Source organism: Malurus melanocephalus, unplaced genomic scaffold (assembly GCF_030028575.1).
Source record: "Malurus melanocephalus ecotype Western Australia unplaced genomic scaffold, MMel_1.1 scaffold_181, whole genome shotgun sequence".
Taxonomy (NCBI): Eukaryota; Metazoa; Chordata; class Aves; order Passeriformes; family Maluridae; genus Malurus; species Malurus melanocephalus.
Genome location: NW_026623413.1, coordinates 432804 through 460097, shown reverse-complemented (window position 1 = coordinate 460097; position 27294 = coordinate 432804). Strand labels below are relative to the sequence as shown.

The following is a 27294-nucleotide window of genomic DNA, read 5'->3' as shown; positions in this document are numbered from 1 at the left end:
AGTTTTTGTGGTTATTTATTTTGAGTAACTTTGGTCTCCAGTTCTGGACTCCAACCTTTGAATTGTGCTTCACATGATGAATCAAAGTAGGTGCCAGTCCATCCCTGCCCTTGGACAGACCTTGGGCACCAGTGTGGACAGATCAGTGCCTTGGCTTTTTAGAAAGGCAATTTATTTTGTAATTTGATCACAGTATTGACTGGTTTGGGTTGTAGTTTGAAGCACTCCTCTCTGTGAAGATGTTGAACTCTCTTTGTTGGGTGATGCAGTGCTCCCTGCTCTCCTCAGCTCACCGGGGCTTTATGTGGCTGCACCCCTGGGTGGGTTTATCTCAAACTAAGGTGTAACAGGCTTTTTTCTGAACTCAGCAAGGGGATGGATTGTTTGTATAACATCAGTTAGAAATGGTGTTGAACTGTTGTTTTGCCAAGTGTGGAGATGCTGCTGCTGTTTCAGAATCCCCTTTGGAGGGGCCGGCTCCTGATGAGGTGTTGCTGGTGGTGGAGGAGTGTGTGAGCTCAAAGCTCTCCAAACCAGCTGAGCTGGAGGAACCATGGGTGATAAACCTGARYGTGGCTGTGCTGGAGAAAAGGGCAGAGATTYCCCTCTGAGCGAGTGATAACATTTTGCACTGCACAGCTCTTTGCCAAACGAGTGGCTGTCAGAATGTCCCCAGCAGCCAGGCCAGCGCTGCCAGCAGAGCTGAGGGACCTTCCCGAGGAGGTGGCAGTGTCTCATTTCAGCATCTTCCACCGTGCACCCAAACCCTTGGGTGTTTGATGTGGTGGCACTGCCCGGGGCTGTCACCATCCTGCTCCTGCACGCGCTGTCTCCAAATGATTCACGGTGTCCTCACCTTGTGCGTGGTGTTGCAGGGACCAAGAACTGCTCTGATAAAGGCTGTGACCCCGTCCCAGCCCAGCCTGCTGACAGAGCAGGTGTTGCTCCACACCCTGGGGCGGATTTGCAAGTCTTTCATTTTGCACAGCTCAGTGACAGATCCTGTTCTCCGGTTACTTTGTCCTTGGGTCTTTGGGAAGCCCACTTGCAATTAGGTGGATGTGTTCTCCACCCTGTTAAACACTCATGGCGTGCATGGAGTGGAGCTGTAGGTCCGTGCTGACAGGAAAAGCGGGTGCTGGGTGTTGGGATTGCTCCTGCAGAGTTGGGGTGCTGGACATGGCACAGGTTTTGAGCTGTTTCCCCTGCTCGGTGGTGCTCACTTCCCACACCACTGCTGTCTGCTGCCTCATGTAATRCAGGATAATGTAAGTTCCAATTTTCTTCTTTTCTTAGAGCCAACYGTCCCCTTTGACTTGGGAGAGTAACATTTTTCTAAACGTAATGATTTTTAAACTGTGGAGTTGGAGAGGAAAATCGCCGCAGATGCTGCAATAATTGGGGAATGCTGACCTGCAGGATAGATGACAGCTTCAAAGTGCCTTCAATAGGATCCTTTCAGGAATTTCAGTTGAAGTGTCTTGTCCTGTTCTTAACCTTKTGGGCACTTGTTGCTGCCATCCTGAAAAGGTGTGGGTTTTCTCCTTGTTGGAACATTTGTTTCTTGCATAGGAACACTCTAAATGTCAAGTCAGTCTTGGAGGGTTTGTGGTGGGCTCTGGTTCTTGGGGCAAATCCATGTCATTACAGTGAGGAGATGGGGAGAAAAGCTGTAGGTATTTAAAAGTTTCTTTCCCCCAAGAACAGGGACTCAGGGTAGTGTAGATATCAAACACGAACACAAGAAGTCCTTCCTCTTTCTTTCGTGGAGGTTCTGCTTCATTCTTTGTGCTGCTGGTGTTTCATTAGCTCTTCTGTCAGAGTTGTTTTTWAAAAAAATGAGAGTCTCAAAAACGTTCAGCTGGAACAAAAATCCCCAAGCAACCTYTAAAAGGTTTTAAAAATGCATGAATGTATTTCAAGGAAGCAAATAAGTCACAACTGGGTGTCTGTGTGCCACCCTTTAATCAGCTGGGAAGCCTTAGTAGTGACTCTCAGCTGTCACTGTATTAAGAACCAGCACTGCCTTTTGTGGAGTCTGTATATACTGAACTCAGGGCCATGGAGTAAATATTCTTGCTGTGTGTTCATAATCATTCTACTTAGAGTAAGCGCTTCTTGGGTGGGTATTACAAATCTGTTAATCTTTATGGTATTTATAGGGTAATTTTTAACTCGCTTGAGCTCTTTACTTCCTTGTGGGTCAATTACTCAATTTATAACATTATGTCAGATGTAAGAACTTTACCATCCAAGAGTAAACAGTGTTGAGGATGGTTCCCTACCTGTGTTTGCTCTCAGTTCTTTGTATATTCAGGTATGCAATAACTTACTCTGTGACTGACTTAGTGGGATTTCTTTTAGTCCCCCTGGTTTGCACTTTGAAGTGTCTGTAATGTCTTATTTTAGCTTTTCTGCTTCATCACCAGTGCAGGAAGAGGGACTGGTCTGCTTTTGCACTTGCTTTGCCACACAGCTTCCAGCCTCCCTGGTCAGGGATATCTGCACCTGGATTTTGCTGGACTTGGAAAATTTCTGTTGAGTAGTAATGTGTTATTCACAGGTATTAATAAGGTGTCAGCATTGGGGAGGCTGGGAAAGAAAAGCAGGGTGGGCAGAAAAGGAGACTTCTGTTTCCATGAGTAAGCTCATGATTTTTAATAATCTGATACTACTGAGTTTATGCTTCAACACTGAAGCTTATTAGAGCAATAGAAAATGGTTACAGAGGGCAGAATATAGTGTGGAATGTGATCTGTCTCTTATACAGAGCTTGCACATTTAGTTATAATTTTCTTGAAAGGTTAATTCCCAGCTTCTCTTCAGAACATTCTGTGCAGCCCTTTCTGTAGGGAAAAAAAAATTGGACCCAATTTAAATAGACAAGTCTTGTGAATCCTGAAAGAATTTGGGCATTTAGCCCAGGAAAGGGAGAGTTCTCTGCAAGAACTTCATTAACCCTGTCTGTCATCAAAATCAGTAATAAAAGTAGCTCTGCAGACTTTATAAAGAACAGGTCTTCTTTGTTTTACCCTGTGGCCTTGATCTGCAAGGTTCTGGTGAATAAATCGAGTTCTTCAAGGACAGTTGTGCCCATGTGGGAAGGGCGATGGAGAAGTGCTGTATACAGGAATATGAACTAAAGAGCTGCATTAATTTTGGAAAACTTGTGCCACTAATTTCAGGTACTCAGGAATGTGAAGGGAAGTGGACTTTTGTTTAGTAGCCATGTTAGTAATACTGTCTTACTTGGCATATTTTGGRCCGGAAAAAATACAAACAATATTTCTACCATGGCTATTTTTGTAAGTAGAAAAAAATGTTACATATTTTTACACGAAGAAGAGTTTCAGCTTCCGTTTGGCTGTTGCTTGCAGGATCCAGATGCTGTGAAAGCTCTTCCTGTGGTGCCAACATGTGGCTGCCTGCACATTTTGGGTAGAGTTTTATGAGGCAGCTTTGAAGTTGCCTTTGGATTTGAATCACATGAATCTTTGGATTGACTGGGCTGCACAATTCTCAGCATYATTTCCTTTTCCTTCTGATTATGGGAAATATAAATACTTCAAGCTGTTGTTCTGATGTTTTGAAGTTGGGGTGACACGTATCTGTGTTTTCCTCCATTCCTTTTCCCTGCATTTGAGATACGATTTGAGTCTTTAATAGCCAGCAGAACAGCTGTAGAGAGRAGCTGCGTGAGCAGAGCTGGTTTCAGCAGGTTTTGTGGATTTTGAGCCCATCTGACACTGCTCCTGTACTTTGATCTACCTTTCTTAAACATTTCAGAAATTACAGCAATATTGCAGAAGTGTTTTTGTGAGGTTTGCGTAATACTTCTTGAGTGTGTGTGGAAGTGTTCTAATTAAAAGATATTTATAAGTGCTAAGTGGTGGTGTTTCCAGTCACATATGTACATAAAGATTTATAGAAAACTTTAAGATTCAAGGTTGTATGTTTGTTTAACTTTCTGAGGACGGGCTGGGCTGAACARATTCCACATTCAGGATTTGGGGCTGTAGCAGCAGAGCTGATATAAATTTTTTTTTTGTACTTTGGGTCTTACTTCTGGTTTTGTCTCACTGGCTAAGGATGTGGTCTGTTCACTTGTGCTCCTGTGTGGGRTGGGTGGTTACTGAAGGTGTCTGATAGGAATGAGCTGTGGAAGTAGTTGAGATTCTTAGTTGTGTCTGGTAGAAACTTATTTTAGGGCTTGGTTTAAATTGAAGGGTTTCACCATAGCCTTGAAACAATCCATCTGCCCAAGTGCTTGAGTTTTGGCTCTTCATTTTGACAAGGGTTCTCAGGTGTTGCTGGAGAGCAGAGCTGGATTCACTGTCACTGTCATTGTCACCTGGCTGTGGGTGCAGTGAGGTTGTTCCCTCCTGTGCCAGGAGCCAGCCTGGAACGGGGGTGGCATTGCTGGTACAGACTGTGTGTGTTCCATCACTCCATGGGATGGGATTATTTCACTTAGCATTTAATGATGGGAAAATGTCTGGCAGTTTCTGTGAACATTTATGTTATGAATATATTTCCAGCCTATATTTAATCTTTCCTTCATCAGAAATGAATGAATTCTGAGAAGGATAACAAGAAGTGTTCTTAAATAATTTGGCTTCGTGTTTGAAAGCTTTATTGCATTATAAATTAAAAGGTGAGCATGTTGTTGCATGCTTGGTAAGCAATACAGTAAAATTCCAGGTAGATTTGGTATGTGTCTGTTTTAGACATGTGTTTTGTTAGCAGCAGTGCTGGCCTGAGAGATCTGTCTGTAATAGTTCAAAGGTGATAAGAATGAACACAGTGAATTTTATGGAGGCCTCAAAATTGCAACTGCAAGAATATAAATCAAAGCTGGCTTTTTACTTTATCTGAAATACATGTAAGTGAAAACTAATGTACCAGGGTCACAGTATCACCTCTCTTCAGAGGAAGTGTGGTCCCTTTAAATGCTGCTGGCTCCTATTCATCCTCAGTTTTGGATGAGAATATGTATTTGATGTTTACATCCTACACAAACATCACACGTAAATATTTACATGTGCTGTTGCACAAGGAAATTCAGTGCAGTGCAAGAAGGGGTAGGAGTAGTCCAGTTGGGCTGGTGAAAAGGAACATTTGCCTTTAAATATAAATCACCAAGTACTCTTGGCACTGATCCTGGAGCTATTTAATAGGAGCCCTGTGAAACCATCCCTTGGAATGGATGGATCTGCTGAGCATCTGAAATGGATCCAGAAGACTTATACAATTATGCCTTTTGGTTTAGGACCAAGTTCTAGGGAGCTGGTACAACACAGAAAAAAAAAAACAACCAAACAAAACCCAACCCTTAACTCAGTTAAAACTTTAAAATTAGGAGAAAACTACCTGCCTACCTACTGAGAGTTGGGCACTTGAAATGTTCTCTCAAAAGTATTGTGAAAGCTCAAGTAACATTCTCAGACACAATGATACAGTCCAGACCTTGCTATTTTCAAGCCATTGTACTAKATTTTTCTGCAAACTAGAAGACAGAATATTTGAAATTATAATCTTGCTTGCTTAGAGTAGGAATAKGGACCTGAGCTGGGTGTAGGGAGTGATTTGAAACAGAGTGGGATGTTTCATACAGTTAATTATTGGCAGGAAGCATTTGTTTTATTGACATCCACAGAGAGATGACTCTGAATAGCTTTAAAAAGTTGACTTAATGTCATTTTGCTTCTAGGTATGGAACAGTGAATTATGGTGTCTGTCACAGCATTTGTTTAATGAATATCAGTTGTTGACATGGTATGAAAAAGCTCCAGGGCTTTTCAGCCATTTCACTAAAACATTCTCAGTTAGTGCATTTGGGGTCTTTCAGAAGCCCATCCCTTACTGGCTGTTGAAAATCTGGTTTACACAAAGAATCCCATCTGCACCTGCTCTCAGGGTAATTCCACTTTCTGGAATGTGAGGTGAGACTAAACCACCTTCTTCTCTTCAGTGGTCAATTTGTTACAAAGGCCCTCATCCTTTTCAGGGGKTTATAAATTGCAGGTAACTCACACTGTAATATTTGTGTGTGTGAATTTATACACACAGTTTCATTCATCTTGATGCTAAGCCTAAAATTCTTAAACTGTTTCCTGGCGATTTTTTGGACTCTGTTTAACAGTTTTTGCCTGAATTTGCTCAGTGCAGCCAGAGCTGTTGGTGAGAGTGGTCCCAGTCCTTCTTGCAGGGCTGATGTGGCCACAACCACCACAATTCCACAATTCCAACTTCCTGGGCAGTTTTCTACCAAATCCCATTCTTTATCTGTGCTCTTGCAGTGTTCTCTCCTGTCTCAAGCATTTCAGTGCTGTTCCTCGTGTTGTTTCCCTTAGTATTCATATTCATATTCATATTTTTTCAGTGTTGGCAGGTGTGTATTTCACATTAACACGAGGGGTTTTTTGGATGTTAGACTGCTATTTGCTTATGGTAATTTCCAGTCATCATAAGGTGACTGTTGAGAGAGATGAGCAGAGAGGAAAAAAATTGTCAGGCATTTACAGTAAATACTCTCTGCTTTTGGAAACGCTGTCAGAAGTTTAATTGTTAGGTTCAAGTAAGTTTGTCATGTGCCAGACAGAATCAGTCTGCTGTAATGAACGGGTTACGCACTTCACCAGCAAAAAGGGAGAGTGAGAAACCAAGGGATGCTCAGGATTTCCTGTCACCTTGCACTGCAGAAGGAACAGGGGAGGCTTTTTAACCTAGCCTGTAATTAGGTTTTGCATGGAAGCATATATTACTGTGCTTGCTTTGCCAAAGCTCTTCAGTATGATGGATGAGATTTAAAGGTTGATCTGACTAAATTGCAATGAGAATACTAACGACAAAGATATTTCTGTTGTGAACTATTCCTACCAGACATCATAGCTGTGACAGAAATGGTGTAAGGTAATGGACAATAAAAGTCACTGGAAAATAATACTCTCCTAGGATTGGGCTGCCTTCCCCAGAGCACATACCCTGAACCACAGTGATAATGTAATCATAAGCCCAGATCATCATTTAAATATATAGGTAATCTCATCGAGTATCCTGGCAGATTTATTTTACGAGCAAGTAAGGGGAAGGATATTATTGGGCAGTGGAGAGGAAGCAAGTGGTGCTGATGTGGTTGTGTTTATTGTGTCAAACAGTTTGCATTGCTCCAGTCTTTGGGGAGCCCAGAGTGAGCAGCTCCCAGGGCATCCCAACCTGCTGGGACCTGCTGGCTGTGCTCTGCTGCATTTCAGTCACTCACAGCTCCCTGTGTGTGCTCAAAGATGGGCATTTGTGCAGCACGGAAAGTCATGTACTTGACTGTTTTTAAGCAACTTCTAGATTTCTGGAGCTTGCTTAAGACTTACCATTTTCCTTTGTTTTACACAAGGTAAACAAAGCTGCCTGGTCCCCCCCAAGTCCCTGGTTAGCGAGAGGATATGAGAGGAATATGGTAACTGAGTGGGAGAGCAGAATTCTGTGTGTTACACATCTGTGCTGTAACACTCAGGTACATGTATGTGTGTGTATATATATATATATAAATATGTGATATATATATATATATGATATGTATATGATATATGTATGATATAATATATATATTATATGTATGATATAATATATATATGATATGTATATGATATATATATGATATATATATCTCTGTTTGACAGAATAAACACAACCACATCAGCACCACTTTCTTCCTCTCCACTGCCCAGTAATATTCTTCCCCTTGCTTGCTCATAAATTAATCTGTGTGTGTGTGTGTGGTGGGCAGCAGCAGGGCCGAGCACAGGGCACACACAGCAGCTGGTGTGTCTTGCAGGAAGGTGAAAAGTGCTGGTACAGGAAACGTTGGTAACACTGAGCACAAGCTGCTGCTTTGCTGCCTGCTCGAGAGGTGCGTGGTCCTGTCATGTTGATTATACATCTGGGAGCAAATGCTTTGGCCTGCAGTTGGGTTGGAGGCATCCCGAGACACATGGTGATACCCGATCAGACTGGTCACAGCTGCTTTGCCAGGAGCACCCGGGGCACCGGGGCGGCTGGCACTGAATGCAGGATGCTGATGAGCTTCTGCTCCTTAATGAGTCTCTCATAAATAATGATCCTGGCCTTTGCTACCGCCTGCCCTGGGCTCTTCTGCCCTGAGAATCCCACCTGTCAGGTACCTAGGAGGTACCGTGGGTTTGCTGGGGTTTTGTGTTTTGCTCTCCACTGGTTAGAGATGAGGTGTAAGGATGCTTGGGTACCAGAGAGAAACTGCAGCTGGGGGAACTGACTGCACAACAGGGTGTTTATTTTCCCTGGCTTTGGAAAAACTCCAGGTTACCTGTGAGTGCTGCTGCATGTAGCAATAACTGTWCAGCAAAAAGGTGACAGTGGTTTGGGAGAAGGAGCTGCTCATCCCATGTGCATTGTGGTCATATTTCCTGTGATGTTAATGATGATCCTGTTCTTTTATTCACTTTCTGGAAAGATGCATGATGCTTCATGCAATTTAAAGATGTTTTGATTTACAGTCATAGTCAAGGCTCAATGTGAAAATGTGTGATCCTGCAAAACTTGGTAGGAATTATGGAGGCACGAATTAAAGAGCCTGCCACTTGAGAAGGAAAAGTGCAGAGCTAAGACAATATACAGTAAAAATGTGCCAGTTTTAAGAGAGTACCTTTTCTGACATAGTGAAGTACCTTTGTGTTGTTGGCCTCTATTTGAAGATCTGTGAAGCATCTTCCTAGGGATTCCCCTTCACTCCTGTGCAGTGCCAAGAGCCCGGAATAGCTGAGCTGACAGCCAGGGGAGGACACGCTGTCCTGAGGTGTCAGCGGTGTGGCACTGTCATGTGAGCTCTGCTGGGTCTCTTTTAAAGCTGGGATCCTGTGGAGCTCAGGGCACAGGAGCTCTGTGTTGGTAGCAGGGTTTGCTTTATGTGTCTGGACTCAGAAGCAAGAGAGCATGTGGCTCTCCCTTCAGGTAAACTGCCCTTTTCCAGATYTTGAATAATAAAATAATTAACATAGTTCCAGCAGTATAACATAAGGTAGGAATTTCATAGGACACTTTCATGTTGATATTAAGAGACATAGTTTTATCTGAGTATCTTCACCCAATGCTTGAGACTGAGAGAATCTCAAAATTCAACTTCTTCATATTAACAGTGATTCTCCTTCTCCCACTGGAGTTTCAGGGTACTGACTTTAAAAAATGGGTTTTATTGTTCACTTGTTTAATGTAACAGGAACTGCAGCTCTTTTGTCTAGTGAGTGTTTGTTGGAATGAAAGTTCATTTACTTGAGACGCCAGAAGAGCTGCTCTCTGCTTTCCCCTGTGTTGTGGTAGCTGGTGTTGGGAAGGATCTGCCAGGGCTAAAGGCTTATTTCACAAACAACTGTTAAAAGAACTGAGCACAACTTGCTACAGAAATTCTTCTKCATCATATTTTCTCTCCCACTCCCACAAATATTTAAAATACCTTTGTATTTTAAATTAAGACTTAGTCATTGCCCAAGTGCCAGGCRTGCACTATTAATACCCTAATGAGGTCAGGTTGTGTTCTTTCACTGAGTGAATACTTGCCAAAACTCTTGAAATAAGTTTCTGCAAATGCTTGTGTTGGCCACTAAATCTTCCCTTGTCACCATTAGGCTGCAGTCGGTGCCAAGGACGGGAATGGCAGAGGGTGTGGGTRAGGGATAACCAAAATTTGTGTCTGGCCCTGTGTGGGGAAGGGCCATGAGTGTGTTATTGTGGGTGTTCTGTAAATGCTGGGACTGTATTTTGGGGCCTGGCTTTGCTCAGACAGCGCCTGACCCAGAGTTKKTGTGGARCAGAAAGTGCTGTGATCCTGAATAGCTGATAGAATTACCAGGGTTTGTCCCTGAGTCAGGCTTGAACATCACTGGTCCAAGGATGGGGTTTGTTTCCTAGAAGGGCTGGAGGATGTGGGTGTGTTCAGCCTGTGCAGGCAGAGGATGTTCTGAGAGCAGCTCAGCCCAAAACCCGCAGTTCCCTGGCACTGTTGGCCACGGTGCTCCTGCAATCAGTGCACAGCTCTGTGCCAGAGGAGAATTAGTTAATCTGGGATCACAGTGCTGGTCCAGCACTGGAATGTCTCAGCTGCCTGATGGGCAGCTCTTTACAACTCCTGCGTGTTCTGGTGCCATTTTTGAAGGGGAGCAGCTCTCGTTTCCGATCGCTGTGTTGGACTGGCCTGAAACTGCAGCAAAGGAATTCATTCATGGGCATTTCCCTTGTTTGTGTGTTGTACCTGTAATATTTCAGTCTTATTGCATCCAATATGGTTTCTAGCTCCTGCTTGCTGTGTCTTGCCAATCTGCAAAACTTGTAATTTGAAGGTTGGGAAGAAAGAATGTGGATAAATTTTTGCTGTCTTYGACCAAGGAAGCAGCAACAGTCTGGAGGGACTTTCTGTTTTTGTTTTACAAATAGAAATGTGCTGATGTTTCTGGATGTCCCCTGAGTCACTGGGGACATGAGTCCTTGGGGATGTGACAGTAGCCACTGTTTCGGGTGACACAAGCAGGGTCACTGAATCGAATAAACACATTTTCTGCTTTTATGTTTATTGTGAAGCAGTACCAGCAGTGTTTGTGATGGTGGTTTTGTTTGGTAGTCCCTGGAGGTGGGTGGCTGTGCCCTGTTGTGGCTGTGCCATTTCTGGGCCCTTTCAGTGGCTCTGCTCTGCTGTCAGAGCCCARTGAGAGCTGAGATTTGGGGTTGTCTCGGGGCTGTGTGAGTCAGGATTCGGTTCCTGCTGCCTGGAACAGCCACTTGTAGGCACAGCCCAGGCAGAAATCCTCTCCTCCCAGGCAGGGACCAACCAACCTCTCCCTTTCTTTGCCTGCAGCAGAACCGAGAGGCACAGTTTGGTATGATACCATGGAAGGGCAGCACAACCACCCTCATCATCTCGGGGACCAGAACAACCCTCTGTGCAAGCTGCCAGGCCAGGAATTCCAGCATGACCCTCAGGTAAGTGCAGGTGTCTAGTCTGTCTCCTCCTGTCCTTTCATCCCTTCATTCTATAAASGTCTCTGATTTCTTTGCATTCAGCTGCCTTTGGCCCTCCTCCTTTTRGTTTTAGTGCAGTTATAGTGGTTTTAGGGGATATCCAGTTTGAGATTATGCCAGCCAGCCAGAGTTTCCTGAACCCAGCTTTTTTATTACAATAAGAGAAAAAGGAAATAGTTTGAATTTTGCTTAAAGCAAGTGCCTTTAAACCGTTTTACAAAAACATGCTGTGTTGGCTTTGTCTTGTTTTGATTCTTTGAAGGAAAGGCCAAAATAAAATAGATGATTGTATAAGTGAATAATTGTATTTTATCTCCTTTTATAGTTTCATAATAAGTGCTGAAGAAGTAATTGCCAAATCAAAGAAAAAGCTCATCCTTTGTGGAACTGTAGGCTGCCTGTGAGTCTCTGGAATCCATCCTGCAATGCATTTTGCAGAGTATATTCCATACTATAGTGAAGTTTCACTGTAGCAGCTCCTCTCTCTTTCTGCAGAGGGGAGCTAAAACCAGGATTAACCCACAGTCTGTGTAATCAGGAAACTGGGATTTTGTGAATTCTGGCTGGTTGCCTTTTCAGCCTGTTGCTCTGTTGATCAGAGCAGCTCGGTTGTGCCTGTGCTATTTTAAGGAGTAACCCAAAAGCTTGGTGGCAAGCTGTCAGAAAGGAGAGTGCTGTACCTGTGGTGTGATTGTGGGAGGGTCTGGGGGATCTTTGTCATTCCCAGAGGGGATCAGGATCCGGGGAAATCTCTGCCAGTGCCCAGGACAGGCTCTGCAAAGAGAGGGAGCTGCCTGCACACAGGGAATGCACTGCTGGGAAAGTACTGTGGTGTGGAGCAGAGCCCCCTCTCCTAATGCAGCAATTTGTCATATTAAGTCATTTAATAATAATTGAATCCCCTTGATTAATCTCCTAGAATTAGCCAGTTGCATTTTGAGCAATTAGGGTTAATTACTGCCTCATTTGGCAGGATAGTGCCCCTGTAATTATTTCAYGAACAAGATTAGGAAGTGTTCCTGTGCAGCAGATACATTCATGGCATCTTGGAGCACATGTTAGAATTTGTAATGACATAGTTAAGTGTAATTAGTAGCTAATAATCTATGTTCTGCTGTGATGCTGATGCTGAGTGGGCTCATTTTGCTGTGTGGTCATTGTTCAGTGAAACCTCCCCTCAACTCTGCTAATACCCAACTTGTGTTAATGGAGGGCTCTGTTAAACTGTTCTGAGAGTGATCTAATTTGGAATTAGAATTGCAGGAAGACTTTCTTTGGTTTTGCTGTCAAAATAACATAGAAAAACCCAAATAACAAAACCATATAGTCTACCACGGAACTGGAAAAAACATATTAAAAAAAAAGGTACTGTTCAGAGTGCAGGCTGCCTTACATTGGTGGCTTGATARGGTTGCTGATGACATATTTCTGATTATCCATTTTTCAGGAGTGTTATTTACGTATAATTTTTCAAATCTCAGCTACTTTTTTGTCTGTTGGAAGAATCTGAAATGGCATAATTCCTTTCTTTCGAAAATCTGAGTAATGCAGATGTGGTGTAATGGTTTGTGGAAGGGAGGGAGGTTTGGGAAGATAGAATTGACCAAGCTGGTCTTACAAGGAATGTCATTTATGGCAGAGATAAAAACTTAAGCAGAAAAAAAACAGAACATGAGGAGTGTTGGATGAGGCAGGGACTTTGTATGTAGTGGCCTTCCCTTCCTTCCAGCCCTCCATCCAAAACTGTGCCAGTCCCCAAAAGAGCAGAGCAACAACACAACCTGCTCCTCTCCCAGGAACTTTTCCTATAATTGTGCTGCTTCCTGGAGCCTTTTCTTCCTTCTGACAGAGGTGTTGTTTCTGCTTTACAACTCATCAGTACAGAGCTGTGAGTGAGTGTGTCAGGCTTTTCTTTCTGTCTTTAACAGCTGTAAAGATAAAGATGAAATCAGTGAGTAATGCTGGATTAGTTAGAAGTTACCTGTAATACAAAAAAAAAAATCCAATAAAATCACAGATTTGGCTTTTGGCTCCCTTACCTGCCCAGAGATACCCCAAGGATGTTCATCAGCAAGAGGAAGAACACGTTCTGGTGATGTTCCAGAGTGAAGGTGTTAATTGTTTAAGTCTCTAGATTACTTAGGATTTATAGCAGTAAGCAATGAAAGTTATTTAGGAGTAAATCAGTGATATAAAAATATAGAGTTGTAATTTTTCACTTAGTTTTTCTACTAAATAAACACAATAACTCACTTTTAAACAACTCTTTTATATACTCACAGCTTAGTGGCAGAGCTGCTGRGAGTATTTCTGTGGTAATTTTAATTTTTTGAGTAACATCTTGTTCTACTGTTTCCAAGCTGGTGCTTCTCTCTTTCCTTGTAATGTTCTAGTACCAGTGTCTAGATAGATACAGAATATCTGGATATCAGGATAGATCCCCATCATGCTGAGACTTTAAAACTTMAGCCAAGTTMTTYAGCAAACTTTAAATTCCAGGTAACRGGTCAAGTGAARGATATTTTAAGATGACTGTGTAGTGTAATTTTGAAGCTCAAATTGAAAATCCTGATGTATTCTTCAATAATTACTTGGCTACCTGTTTGAAGGATAATCCATATTTTAAAAGTTTCCTCATCTCTTGCGAGCTTAGAARTTCTTTCTTTAATCAATCGGTTCTRATGTGTTCCCATAAATTCACACTGGAATTTCAGCCTCAAAGTATGCAAAATTCTTYTCAGGTAGGCATTTTTGAATGGGGSCAGGTGTATAATTTTGGACATAGTGAAAGGGTTTGAAATGCTGATGTTGATAGTAAATCATTGCTTGTAATGTGTGCATGGGCTGCTGGGGGGGTGGAGCTCCCCATTACTMCTGCAGATGTCTTTTAAAGGTGAAATTAGTTACAGTAAATGTCACTCAGATGAAGTATGCACTTTAGAAGCAAGGAAACCATTCYTTTAAAATTAATGATGCATTGCAAATATCAGAAAAAAAACCTTATATCCAGCGTAAAGATAATTAAAATTCAGGTCAGAAGTGTATGACTTAGTCGGGCTAAATTTTTTAATGAGATTTCAGAAAATTAATTGGGCGAGTATGTTTTTACTCTTCTAAAGAATATTTCATTTCAGAGCTCTACAGGAAAGATGCTTTTATTGGCATCTGAAGATTGTGCTGTCTGACTTTTTAACTGTTGGTTAACCAATCTTAACAGTTTTTAGGTTGATTACAAATACTCTAAATGCCTGYAGCCCTTTGTGCAGGGCTGACTGGTGCCTGTTTCCCACATGCCAATCAGCACTAAAACAACTGGTTTATTATTAATTAACATTAGCACTCTGGGTTTCTTTGCTGTGCAATTAGCAGTGAATATTCCCCTTTCTCAGCCCATTCAGGCTGGGATTTCTTGTTCCTCTGGAGCAGCAGAGGGACAGGCCTGGTTCTGTACTGGGGCTGTATTTAGGATATTTAGGATATTTTTCTTTCCACTCTCAGGGTGCTCCTTGGCCCCAAACAAGGGGTTAGAGACTGCTCCCACGATTATCTTGGGGCTATTCAGGTTTTCCCAGATCTTCAGTAATTAAAAAGAGGTAAATTTTTTGGCCAAACACAAATTGTTCTGGAAATTCAAAGTCTTTCTACAGAACAGTTTTTTCATATTCTTCCCTATTCCAAAACACAAATTCTGAGCTGGACAACTACTCATTAAGAAAAATAAAATACAAGAGAGGTGTTCAGGRTGTGTGGCTGTCCTACCTGCATGTACTTAGCATGATAACTGAAGCTTTTATGTCATTGGGGTTTTTTAGTATTATGAAGCCTTACCAATTCTGTTTTGCAGAAAATCTTGGAACACCTCAAAATCAGAGGCCAAAAGCCCTGGCAAACTTTCCCTGAAGTTCTGTGACTTTGCCAGCTTTGGAATTTGTGTTCTGGCACCAGTGGTGCCATCTCACAGAGTGCATGTATGTATGCCAGAGGAGATGTCCAGAAGAGCTTGTTCTTGGAATAATCTCTGCATTTCTTCTTAAAAATGAATGGCCTTTTTATTCACATGAGGAATTCTTTGGCTTTAATCTTTGGCTTTTTTTTTGAGTAGGAGAAGAATGAGACTTCTTTGTGTGGATGAAGAGAACAGCCTTTGTCTCAAAATAAGTTCTTCCCAGACTGGGCCCTTCCTATTGCTGCCCTGGAAACAGAAATGTGTAAACAGCCCAATTTTCATAGTGTCCAGTGGTTGGKTTTCTTTTTGCTTTGTTGKKTTTTTCTTTCCTCTTTTTATTTAGTTTTTTTTTYAATTCAAGCTCCATCATTGACCTTGAAACCTGATCTAGGCAAGGGCTTGATTTACTTATGGAAACCTGAGCCTGAACTTGTCCTAAAAATGAGAAAATCTACTTTTGATGGACAAGTTTGAAGATGATGGAGGYATCTAAGTACACACAATTTCTATCAGTACGTGAAAACTCTGAGGCTTGCAGAAATAAAGATCATGGCTTATTTGAATGAACAGGGGTTGATTCTTTGCCAGCTTTTTGGAAAAATTATAATGTTTAATTGTGGAAGTTGTAATCAGGGGAGTCCCCCCATGTCAAAAGTCATGAAATGTGTGAAGGGGTGCACTCTGAGAAGGCAGAAGTTTCTTCTCTGTGTCCTTATAACAATATTTAGCAGAATTTCCTGCTTCATTCACATACAGCAAAGCACAAGAGAAGGATAAGTTTAAACTAAAGGAGAGTGGTCTGTGATCAATAGGGAGCTTTGTGGTACTGTTTGGTCTAAGCTGAGGAGGATTCTAGGTTTGTCCCCTCATCAAACATCTCTGGCCTCTCTGAAAGCTCCRTTACTTTAATTAGCTCTGATAGGTTGTGCTAGCCCATGCAGATCTAGGTCATTGCATATGGAAATGTGCAGCTGCAGTGCTGGTGGTGCCGGAACACATCAGCAGAGGTGTCCAGGCATGGGCAGCATCAGCCCAGCACCAGCAGCTCAGGGACTGGGACACTGCCCCTTGAACTTGTGTAACGTTCACGTTTTCAAGTTCAAAAGTTGGTAGATGTTTCTTGGCACATGCTTGAAATATTAATTTACACTTAAGCACTCTTGCTATAAACACACAATTGATTAAAAAAAGGGCAAGTGGAAATTACCTTTGATTTCAGTGTGGATTTCTGTCTGAAAAATAAAGTTTTGTAGTAGTTGCCTCATAAAATGTTAAAAGTGCTGCAGGTTCTAAGGCTGGACTGGAAGCTTTACCTGTGCTTGAAATCTCAGTTCCAGCCCTCTCCTGCTGCATTAGGAAATGACAGTGGTGGCAATAGTCATTCCCTAAAGCACACAGCCCTCCTGGGACACTGGGGCCAGGATTGGCTGCTCCAGGCTTGGCTGTAGGCTTGGCTTAACCTGGGAACCCTTCCCCACCCCCAGCCTGGGTCAGGAACTTCTCATTTGATGGTTTTTGATGCAAACTCTGAAAATGGCTCAAGATGCTGAAACTTGAAAATGTTCTACTTGGCACATGGGGTAACTTTGAGTAATTAATTTTCATAATTTCTTTTTTAAACATTGTTTGGCAGCCGTGCTAATTACAGAGGAGACCAGAAGGGCTCTGGGGAGCAATCTCAGTCCATGGGGTCTGTGTTTCTTGTTAGGCTGGGTCTCCCTGYCTGCCTGGGTGTTTACCTGGGACTGCTCATTGCACCATCAGCATCTCCCCAGTGACACAGGCAGGCAGAGCTGATGAGAGGCTGTGCAACCAGGGAGAGCAGTTTGGGACTAATTAATTACTTACATGAAGGCAAGACTTGAATTCCCTTTTTTTGAAGAAGTCATTTGGCTTCGTGCAGCCTGTGTTAGTGATCCATCTGGAGGAATGAATGCATTTGTGGTCAGACTGKTGTGATCAGCTGAGGTTTAACCCTCACTGAGAGCAGGAGTGGTTTTTGCAGGTCCCTGACTGATTTTTCCTTTGACAGAGACATTTAACGTCGTACCCGTATCGCTGCACCTTGGCAGATTTTCAGATTGAGAAAAAGATTGGACGAGGCCAATTCAGCGAAGTTTACAAAGCAACTTGTCTGCTGGACAGGAAACCTGTGGCACTGAAGAAAGTGCAGGTGAGCATTTTAGTGCAGAGTCTCTTCATTCCAGTTTTAGCTCTGCCAGATGATTTTGGGGTAGGTGACCCTGCCCTGCAGGGCTTTGTCCCTCATCGCCTGCCAGTGGGTTCCTGTGTCCAAATCACACTTATGTAGCAGTAGTGCCATTTCATATTTCTGTTAAATTGCAACTTTTACTTTATGAAAAAGGTTCCCCAAATTGTTTTGAAATGTGTGAAACAGTGAGGCCCTGTGGCTGTGCCATGAGGAGCTGCCATCCCAACACAGCTGAACGTGGGGACATGGAAGGGGAAAATGCTGGAGCTTGCTGGTGGAGTTGGAGAAGAATTTCTGAAAACTTGGATGCCAGAAATGTAGACTTTTAAAACTTGGCTGAAAGTATTGGGTGGTGTTCAGAAYAGCATTTTGTTTGGAGAAATTTGCCTTTAATTCTTCAACAGATTCTCCAAACTCTCATTTCTAGTGACTTACTGAGTATTGAAGAATGAATATTAATGCTCAATGTTATTGTTAGTTATTACAGAGAAATCAGTAGAATTTGCTATATYCAATTAATAATAACAGCAGCAAATTCACAAACTTGTATCTTTATTTTTTTGTGCTGCTTACAATATTGCCTACGGGTTCTAAAATTAGTTTACCCCAATGTTATCCCTGTAGTGGTTTCAAAATAAAGAAAACATTGATCTTTCTTTGATCTGGGAATTGTGTGAGTACTCATTACAGTGGAGGATGTACAAATTGGGGAAGGAAACACCAACTGCTTGTTAAAAGTATAAAGTACTTTTTTTTGTTGCTTCATTTTTATCTTCTGTGTTTTTGTCTTTGAAGATTTTTGAAATGATGGATGCCAAGGCAAGGCAAGACTGCATTAAAGAAATTGACCTCTTGAAGGTAAGAATTTTTATAAAGACTTTTTCTGGTTTGTTTTTTTTTTTAATTTTTGAGAAAAGAATTGCTTTCAGGTTGGTAAATAAAGCATATGCAGTAAAGGAGAAAGCAATTTTGGCTGTACATGACATGTATTTGTGTGTATACATATCACTCATGAAAAATGATAATCTAGATAAAGGCACTGAAACCAGACTGTGTTTAAGGCATTAAAGCAAATAGTGATTTTTAATGCCTTAGTAATTTGTTTTAAATTGTTGATTAAAAACATAGATATGTTGCACTTTAAATATCTATTTTTAGTAAATGCAACAGATTGCAGAAGGCTAAAAATTTCATTTAACTAGTCAGATTTCATTCTAAAAGTATTACATAATTACTCTGTTCATGTGATTTTAGGGATTTCTGTTCAAATTCGTGCAGTTGTAGCCTGAGTCTGGTAGGCTGTAGTGAAGGATAAACACGAGCCAATTGCTCAATAGTCATGGAGAAAAATAATGCCAATGATAGCACTCAGAAAGAGGATTTATGGTTATTTTGGGTTCTAGGAAAAAATAATTCAAGTATCAGCTGTGAATATAAGTATGAGCTATACTGAAATGAAAGAAATTCGTGAAGGCACCAACATAAATGATCAGATAATAAACTGACATTGATGGAAGAAAATAACACACAAATGCACAAAGTTTTAGTTTAGCTTTGTTGTTCTTTTAAGGGGCGAAGAGATCTTGAGTACTGTAACCAACAGTTGGGATTCAGTTTCTATTGAATTGGGGTGAAAATCAGTTCTTGCCTGACAAGGATCCTTCAGGCCATTGCTTTTAAATGTTCTGCAAGTTTCTGATAGAAGAGGCTGTTCAGTGTGTTTGGGTGGGATTGCTCTTTGCTGAGGACATTTCCAYGGTGCTGTCCTGTCAGGAATTCTCTTTCTCCCAGGATTTTGTCCCAGCAGCTCAGTCTGGGCTGTGGTGCTCCCGTTGTGAACATTTTGCTCATGGGTCACAGAGRTGTGGGTGTTGTGTCTGGGACTTGTCACAGCCACATTGTCACTGTTCCTCTTGTATTCCCTTCCTCTGCAGCAACTGAACCACCCCAATATAATCAAATATTTGGACTCTTTTATTGAAGACAATGAGCTCAACATTGTCCTGGAGCTGGCAGATGCTGGGGATCTCTCTCAGATGATTAAGGTGAGGATGTGTCCGTCCTGGCAGACCCAAGGTGGTGGGGTGAGCTCAGCTGTATTAGAAGCACTTYTTTTCCTCCTCTTGCAGTTTTGCACACCCATAGGTCTCTTCCAGACCTCAACCAAAGTTCCTGGTGGCATTTTAAATACCCCATGGCCTGAGMTTCTGGTCACTGCTGCAGAGGGGAGCAAGTGTGTGTGATGTGGTGGGACACGTGTGTTATTTGCACACTCTGTGATTGATGGGGACATGTAATTCCTGTTGGCTTCACTGTTCACATCTCCTGTCTGCCACTTCGAAGACATTCAAGGAAGTGTATTGACTTTCTTTGCAATGGGGATTTGGGTTTGAGAAAATGTTTCAAGTACTTGTTCTTCTTTTATGTTGCTCTTAGGAATACTTGTATTGCTGCAAACCAGCTTTAGTTAAGCTGTTACCACCTGCTTTTGTATTTTCTTTGACATGTTAATCTTTAGACATACATCCCTTGTGAGAACAGATGTGTTATATCATGTTTGTTAGCACTCTCAACCTCCTCTCCATGTTTTACCTGGGTTTTGCCATCATTATTCTGTAATTATCATAAACGAATGTTTGGAAAGTTCTCCTCCTCCTTGTTGTCACAGTTAAAATATCTTATTAACAGATTTGTTTTCTTTGCCAGCAGAGCTTTGAGGCACTAGGCCAAAGGCTGTCAAACGAGTTACCCACTCAGTCCATAGTCAATGGCTAAATTTACAGGATCCTGGAAAATCTGCTGTGTCTGGCAGGAGAACCCCAGATTGCAGATCCAGACTCACTCTGCAGGGCAGGGCAGGGAATTCTGCCCCAGCCTGGAGCAATTGGGGCTGGGAGGGCACAGCTGCCCCTTCTGCCTGGGCAGCAGCTCTGTCTTTCCTTCTCTGCTTCCTTTTGGGGCTTCTGCTGCCTTTTTGCCCTTTTCCCACCATTTCCCAGGAAAYTTGCAGCTCATCTCAGGCTTTCTGGGATTGTGTTCCAAGATGGAAATTATCCAAGGRTTGTGAGAGCAGGAGTTAGGGCTGTGTGTGACCATCCTGGGCTGTGCAAGGGTTCTGCTGGAGTTTTCAATCTTAGCTTACAAAAGGTTTTACCTACCATATCTTAAGATTTCATTATATGAAATACTTGTATTTTTTGGTCATCTGTAGTTTTTAGTTTAAAAATACTGACAGATATGTTCATTTGCTTATTAGGGTTGGCTACTTTTCTTTAAAAAAATATTTTCTTGTCTTTACAATAAGAGTAACATTTTCCAAAACAGAACTGGTGGATTCTTAGATTGGTGTCTTGCCCAGCACTGGACTGTGCTGATTGCTGGTATCCCCAGCTCTGTGTTCCCTCTGTATTTCAGGCATGATGAAGATGCGTTTGTTTTTTCAAGGTCATATAAATGAAGTTTTTCAATTGGTGCAAATCTGGAAATCTGATTTTTTTTTTTTTAAAAAACCCTCCAAGCCCTAAACCCAACAGGGAACAAAATTCCYTGTGCATGCAGCTCCCCTGCAGCAGGGAAATTTCTCTGTGTCCCCCTCTGTCCCTGGGGAGCTGAAGCTCCAGCGTGGATTTTCAGTGGAACAGAAGTGACAGCAATAGGAGGGTGTGAAGGTGATAAAGCCAGGGCCTGTCTCTGTCACACCCCTGTGCCTGCATTATTTATGAGGGATGTAGAGCTGCAGGAAAAMCCACCGGAGAGTTGGGACTTCCTTGTAAATGTCAGGCGAACCTTATTGGACATGACATTTAGAAAATTATCACTTGTGGTCTTGCATATCCACTCTTAAATATTTTAATGAGAATTAAATAATTTTATTGTGTATATAACACTTTCTCCCTCACCCTCTGTAATTCCTGTGTGCTCTCTCTCGAGTTTTGGGTTGAGACTGTTGCAATCTGTCAGATTGCTGCCTGGGGAATTGCACAGTCGTGCCCCTTCACAACTGATCTGCAAAAGAAAATTTGCCATTACTYGAGTCAAACACGAACTGGTAACAGCATTTCACATAAAATAGAGAATGTGACAACGGACATCAGATGTCAGTGCTGAGAGGGGAAAGCAGGAATGCAGAAAGGGGCAGCAAACCATTGCCTTCCTTTGCTGCTGCTGCAGATGGGAATTCTCCTGGGTTCAATGCAAAGGAAGTGCAGCTCTCCCAGTGACACTTTGTGTGGCAGGGCAGGAGGAGCAATTTGAAACCTCTGCAAGTGTTAGAAGTGTATTTTGTTAATGCTCTGGATGAAGAGCTGGCTCAGTGGGAAGCCAGGGASCAACAATCCGAACCCTGCAGTTTTGGGATGCCTGGGTGCAGTGCCAGGCACGGCTGCTGTGCCCTCCTGAAAAGGAAGGAGAGCAGCTGAAAGTCTGGAGTGTTTGGCCTTCAGTGGAGTGTGCAGCTGGTTCTTTATTCCTGCAGAGGGTTGAAGAACCCCTCAGCATTGCAGGGAGCCAGGGCCATGCTGCACTCTGTGCTGGTGCTTTATGCTTCCCTTTATTCTGAGAGCTTTGAGCATCCAGAGGTCCCTGGAACCCCGAGCTGGCTGCACTCAGCGCTGCCCTGACACCCCCAGCAGATCAGGAGTGGCTCTGTCTCACTGGAGGGTGCACTTAATTTAGTATTCCTATTATGCATGAAATAGAATATATTATTCTACCTGATCACAGAAGAAACACGGATGCTCTGGCCATCTTTTAAAAAAGGGAAGCAGATTCCTTATCCTTGTTAGCAGACAATGCAATAATGAATGTTTACAAGGGTTTCTTAATGGTCTTTTGTTTCTTAAGGCAAAATATTTGAGACATTTGTTGTTTTGAGGCATTAAATATGTTTTGCAAGGTAATTAAGGAGATTAATGCTAATCATAATTGTGTCCATTCAAAAATGTCAAACCTATTTAAGCGTATTTTTCATAATAGTTGTTAATTAGTGAACTGCATCGAAGTTTCCACACAGAGAGGAGGAGTTAAAAGCTAATCAGAAGAAAAGTCATGCAGCTGCAGATGTGGAAGACATGAGCAACCTGCAGCTGACTAACACAATTCCAGGAACGAGTCAAATATGTTGCTTTTTTTCACTGATCTTTTATTTATTTCCTCCTGCAGTATTTTAAAAAGCAGAAACGGTTAATCCCGGAAAGGACGGTGTGGAAATATTTTGTGCAGTTATGCAGTGCAGTGGAACACATGCACTCCCGCAGGGTGATGCACAGAGGTAACATTAATTCAGTCTCTTTTCACTGAATAATAATATAATGTTCCAATTAGTAAGCGCCTACATTCAAAAACAATTATGCTGATGTTCAGCCAATGCATGTTTAGAGAGGCTGGAGCCTGYGAGATGGATTTCTCCTTCTGTCTCTGCCTTATTGTTAAAGGATTCAGGCCGAAGTGAGGGTGGTATTAGGAAGATGAGCTGCTTTGTATTCCAGACACTGATATTAAGTAGAAGTGTCAAACTTGCCATTAGAAAAGTGTCAGAAATAAAATGCTGAGACTCCTGAATACAGTGAACTCTAAGAAATAGTCTTCATTATATTAGCTCTGACCTTAGAGASTTGAGAAGAGTTTTTCTGTCTTGCAGGCTTTTCTGAAATATTAATACAAATGTGTCCCACACTCTCATAACCTGTTCTCTATTTTCATTAATTATTTTTGAATCTCTTTTCTTAGAACATCTTATAACTTTGAGCTCTATCCAAAAATTACGCTGCTGCTTTCAGTGTCAGTGAAGTGCTTTGGGAAGGACTGGACTCAGGAAATGCAAATTTCCCAAAAGGCACCAACGCCTGTCTCTGCTGCTTGTTATTTCCTTGCTCCTTTGAAGGAGTGAATTCTTCACTACATTTTTCAGCAATGTGATATCATTTTTGCTCCTTTATGCATCCCCTGATGCAGTGTATCAATTGTACCCGAATTAGGTSTGTAATTGRTGGCTGGAATGTGAAGCCTCTCACKTTGAGTCTGCTCTTCCATGAGGAAAGAGCCTCTAACTCAGKGTGACATGRCTGCTTGGGAATCTGGGGTTCTAGTGATTTCTACCCTCCATGAACCAACTGGGCTGTGTAGAGCCCAGAATTTATGGGTCTGTGGACCAGTAATCAGCTCTGCATGAGGGGATGGTGGTGGGCAGTGCAGTTTTGTGTGGAAAGTGATCGTTCCCAAAGAGAACTGGGCTCATTTCTTTCATCTCCAGCAGTTAAAGACGTTGCCTCTGTTCTCTTGAGCTGTTTCCTACGTTTTCCCTCATTGGTATTTCTTGTGTGCTGGGAAGTACACTCTGATTTTTGTGTCTGTGCAGAGCTTGAAGCTTTGGAAGACTGAGCCTATCAAAGCTCTAAAGAAACACGGTTCTGCTGGAGCCTCTTTGTACCGTGAGCGCTCCAGGCRATGCTTCTATTGCAGCATTAGAACCAAATAACCTTTTGTGGCTTTGACCTTTTACCTTTTTCTTCTTGCAGACATAAAACCAGCCAACGTGTTTATAACAGCCACAGGGGTGGTGAAGCTGGGAGATCTTGGATTAGGCCGTTTTTTCAGTTCTAAAACCACTGCAGCACATTCCTTAGGTAAGCTGGTACTTGTTAAGCCGGGCCTGCCGTGCTCTGTTCAGCTTTGCTGTTCAAACTCAGGGTGTTTGTCCTCCCRTGGTGACACGAGTGGCATTCAGGCCATGGGTACTGCATTTCCAGCCATGTGTGTTTGAGATGCTCTTGTAGGCATTAATAGGTATTTTCTGGTTTAAAATCAGTTTTTTTGTTTTTCTCTGGTAGGTTTTACAGCAAATGTAACAAATGTGGCTTTCTCACTTTGAATAACACATTTGCCTGCACTGTGCTTGCTGGAATCCAATGTTACCCCAACATCTTTTACAGCAGGTGCTGCTCAGGGCTCTGATCTGATTGGGGCTGTGACTGCCYGAGGTGGGTGAGCTGTTCCAAGCTTTCATGGCTCATCTGTTCCTAAAAGGAACTTCATTTRAAATCTGGCTTATGCTTTAAAGGTCCAGCTTTTCTTCATATCTTCCACTTATCTCAAGGTTGTCTTCCTCATTTTTGCYATTAACATTAATTCCAGTGCTATAGAAAATTGCATAGTTATACAGTTCATTTTTTAAGTCTTACAGTATAAAGTATTTCATAATTGTGTCTGTAACCTCTTGAGAGGTGGCTGATTTTCCATTTTTATTAATGGGTCTGAATTYTTTGAGTTCCAAAGGTGCTTGTGTATTAGAGCAGTGAAGGAGCTCTGRCTTCTGGTGCAGTATTTAAGCTCTTTTAAACTAATCTCTCTCAGCTGCCTTTGGAACACACACAATATTTGTTTCACTGCTTGTGTTTGTGCAATTTTGAGTGTGTCTTGTTGAATCCTTTTGTTGATGTGAACTAACTTCATTGCTAATACTGGCCAACAGCACTGGGCTTCTCAGTGCACAAGGAAGGAAAATACCTGCCTTGTTTTGTGTGTGCTTAAAAATAGGAGGCATTTCTATAGTTTACTTTCACAAAATAGGAGATTTCAGATTTCCCTTCATATCAAAAGCTGTCCTAGGATGTATCCCCACCATACCTAATAGATGAAAATAAATCCTCTTCACAGGAAGTTACAATCACATCATCTGAACAGGCCAAAATATGATCATGTCTAATTATATGATCTTATCCAGTTTGACTGCTGCACTTATTATATTAATAAGAATAAATTGGGGCTTGGATACTGGCTGCACATGTAAGCCAAGCTTGTGACCTTTAGCAGGGCTGCTCTCTCTTAATTGAGAAAGCTGGAGTAGAAGAGCTCAGTCCCTGGTGCACAAACCCTGCCTTTCCTCAGCTCACAGCATCCTGCAGACAGGTGAGAGGTGCAGGACAGGGGGAGCAGCAGTGAGTGAGGCTGCAGATGTTGTGGGAGGGATGGACACACCACCATTGCCAGCGGTTCTTGGATCCAAGAAAAAGAATATGTAACAACCAAAAAACACGCAGCCTTGAAGCTTCTATTTTTTTTTTTGTTAATTTGCCAGAGATACAAGTTTAGTAGCAGCAGGAACTCGACTGAGGGTGGGTTTGGTTTAATTGAGACATTTGTTGGAGGCTCTCTGAGGGATGAACACCCCACACCAGAGCGTGGTACCCGCACGGACCGGGCTGCGGCTGCGTTACCCCGGCAACCGCCCTCAACCATCATTTCTCTGGCTGCTGACCCATGAATTGAATGTGCAGCTTATGCAAATATATTCATCTCATTTCTCCCTTTGGTTGTATTTGCTAGCAGCAGACTGGCATGAAAGGGCATCAGGCAGTCCCGACCCGGCTGACAGGTGTAGCAGGGGCTCGGCAGCGCCCGCCGCCGCSGCGGCAACGGAGCCGTAATTAGAGCAAGGAACAGAATGAACGTCAGATGAATTACCAGGCAGCAGATCATATTTGTCAGGAAGGATTGCATACATAAAAATTAAGTGACAGTACATGCCGGGGTAATGAAAGAAAAATGAAAGATTTGCCTGTACACAGCTCGTGAGATGCTGGCGAGCGCCGAGCTCCGAGCGCCGGGAGGAGCAGGAGAGGCACCGGGGCAGGCACAGACCTTGGGGCAGGGAAAGAGGTGAACCTGCAACAGCTCCTTGGCTCTGACCCTGCAACAGCTCCATGGCTCACCTGCCACAGGGCAAATCTGGGCACCTCCAGCCTCCTGTGCTGCTGGCAGAGGCAGCACTGACTGGCTGGGGCTCTGCGAGTTCACAGGGTGCCACCTCATCTGCCGCTTCCCTTTTTCCCTTGAGAGAAGACAGGAGATGCTTTTCCAGAGCTCTTCCTGCACAAGCCTCACCAGCAAATTCATGTTTTAAAGGTACTGGGCATAGCTAAGGTGAATTTTGCTACTTGTTACAACATGGTGGTTCACCATCCTTCCCTGATTTTTGACTTTGGAAACTTAACATTAAGCTGGTAGAGCTTGTCTTGCTAACCTACAAGTGTGGGTGGAGARTGTGAGCCAGGTGAGAGATCCAGAYTCTCATTTTCCAGCAGAATTGCTTCCCTGTGTGTTTGCACCATCAGGTAGCACTAAAACATACTCAGATTGTTGTTCATGTTAAAGCTAAGCTAATAGTTCTGGAAAAACTTCATTACTATTTGAAAATCYGGGCAGTTTTTTATTTTTCATGGAGACATTTGAAAAGCCTCAACATACACAGTCTATAAAAAAATACCTGGAAATATTCACTGATTTCAAGTGTAAAGCGTGGGAGAGCCTTTGCTGTGCCAGGCTTGTCTGGGGTACATCAAATTCASTGAATGAGAGTCTGAGAGAGCCTCCTAAAATTATCAATCAGATTTCTCCTGGTTGTGCCCAGGAGCAGCTCGGGATGAGTTTTGTAGGAAGCTGAGCTGTGTTCGCACATAGGAGAGGAATTTGAATTTCATTTCTGGAATAACTTTGCCATCTTTGCCTTTGTGTTTTCCTGGTGAAATAAGAGACTCTGCCCTAGTGTGAACTGGCAATAATTACCATTTCCCTGCCGTGGATGTTGTAGCTGCCCAGGGCAGTGCTGGGAGAGCAGGAGTGCTCTGGTATCACTGAAGTGGCTGATGTTCAGGTGAAGGGTTTCAGCTTCCAGCAACAGAGCAGAAACTCCTTCCTATGGTTTTGTGACCTTTATAACTTCAAATGCATTACTCCACCACCTGGAGAGTAATGCTGAATCTGAGCRATATTTTGTTTTTTCAGCAGGGCAAATGCTGAAGAAAGTTTCTGATTAATAGTCTCCGATTAGACTGTTCCTGTCAAATTGACTAATGGGATGCAATGGCGAGCCCCGACTGATTGCACTGGAAGCCTTGTGCAGTTTTCTAGAAGATGCTCATTACAGGAGATTCCCACRTAATGTTGGACAGGCCATAAAGAGAATTGGCCTTGTCAGTCTTTTATCATGACAGTTATTTAAAAATTAATGCATCAGTTTGGAAACGCAGGGACCTGCTTGTTTGTCCATTTGCTGACAAGACTACAGTAATGATAGGTAAATGTGCAAGGTGGGCTCCAC

General features: G+C 42.6%; 1 protein-coding gene across 1 annotated transcript in view; it reads left to right on the top strand.

Moving 5' to 3' along the window:
- The first annotated feature begins 10876 nt into the window (after window positions 1–10876).
- NEK6 (NIMA related kinase 6) overlaps window positions 10877–27294 on the top strand; it is a 25963-nt gene continuing 9545 nt past the window's right edge. The window contains exons 1-6 of the mRNA XM_057372914.1: window positions 10877–11001; window positions 17019–17159; window positions 17994–18056; window positions 19133–19243; window positions 22359–22467; window positions 23714–23821. Of these exons, the coding sequence (XP_057228897.1) occupies window positions 10909–11001; window positions 17019–17159; window positions 17994–18056; window positions 19133–19243; window positions 22359–22467; window positions 23714–23821 (625 nt within the window). The 5' untranslated portion in view covers window positions 10877–10908. The remainder of the gene's footprint in view (window positions 11002–17018; window positions 17160–17993; window positions 18057–19132; window positions 19244–22358; window positions 22468–23713; window positions 23822–27294) is intronic.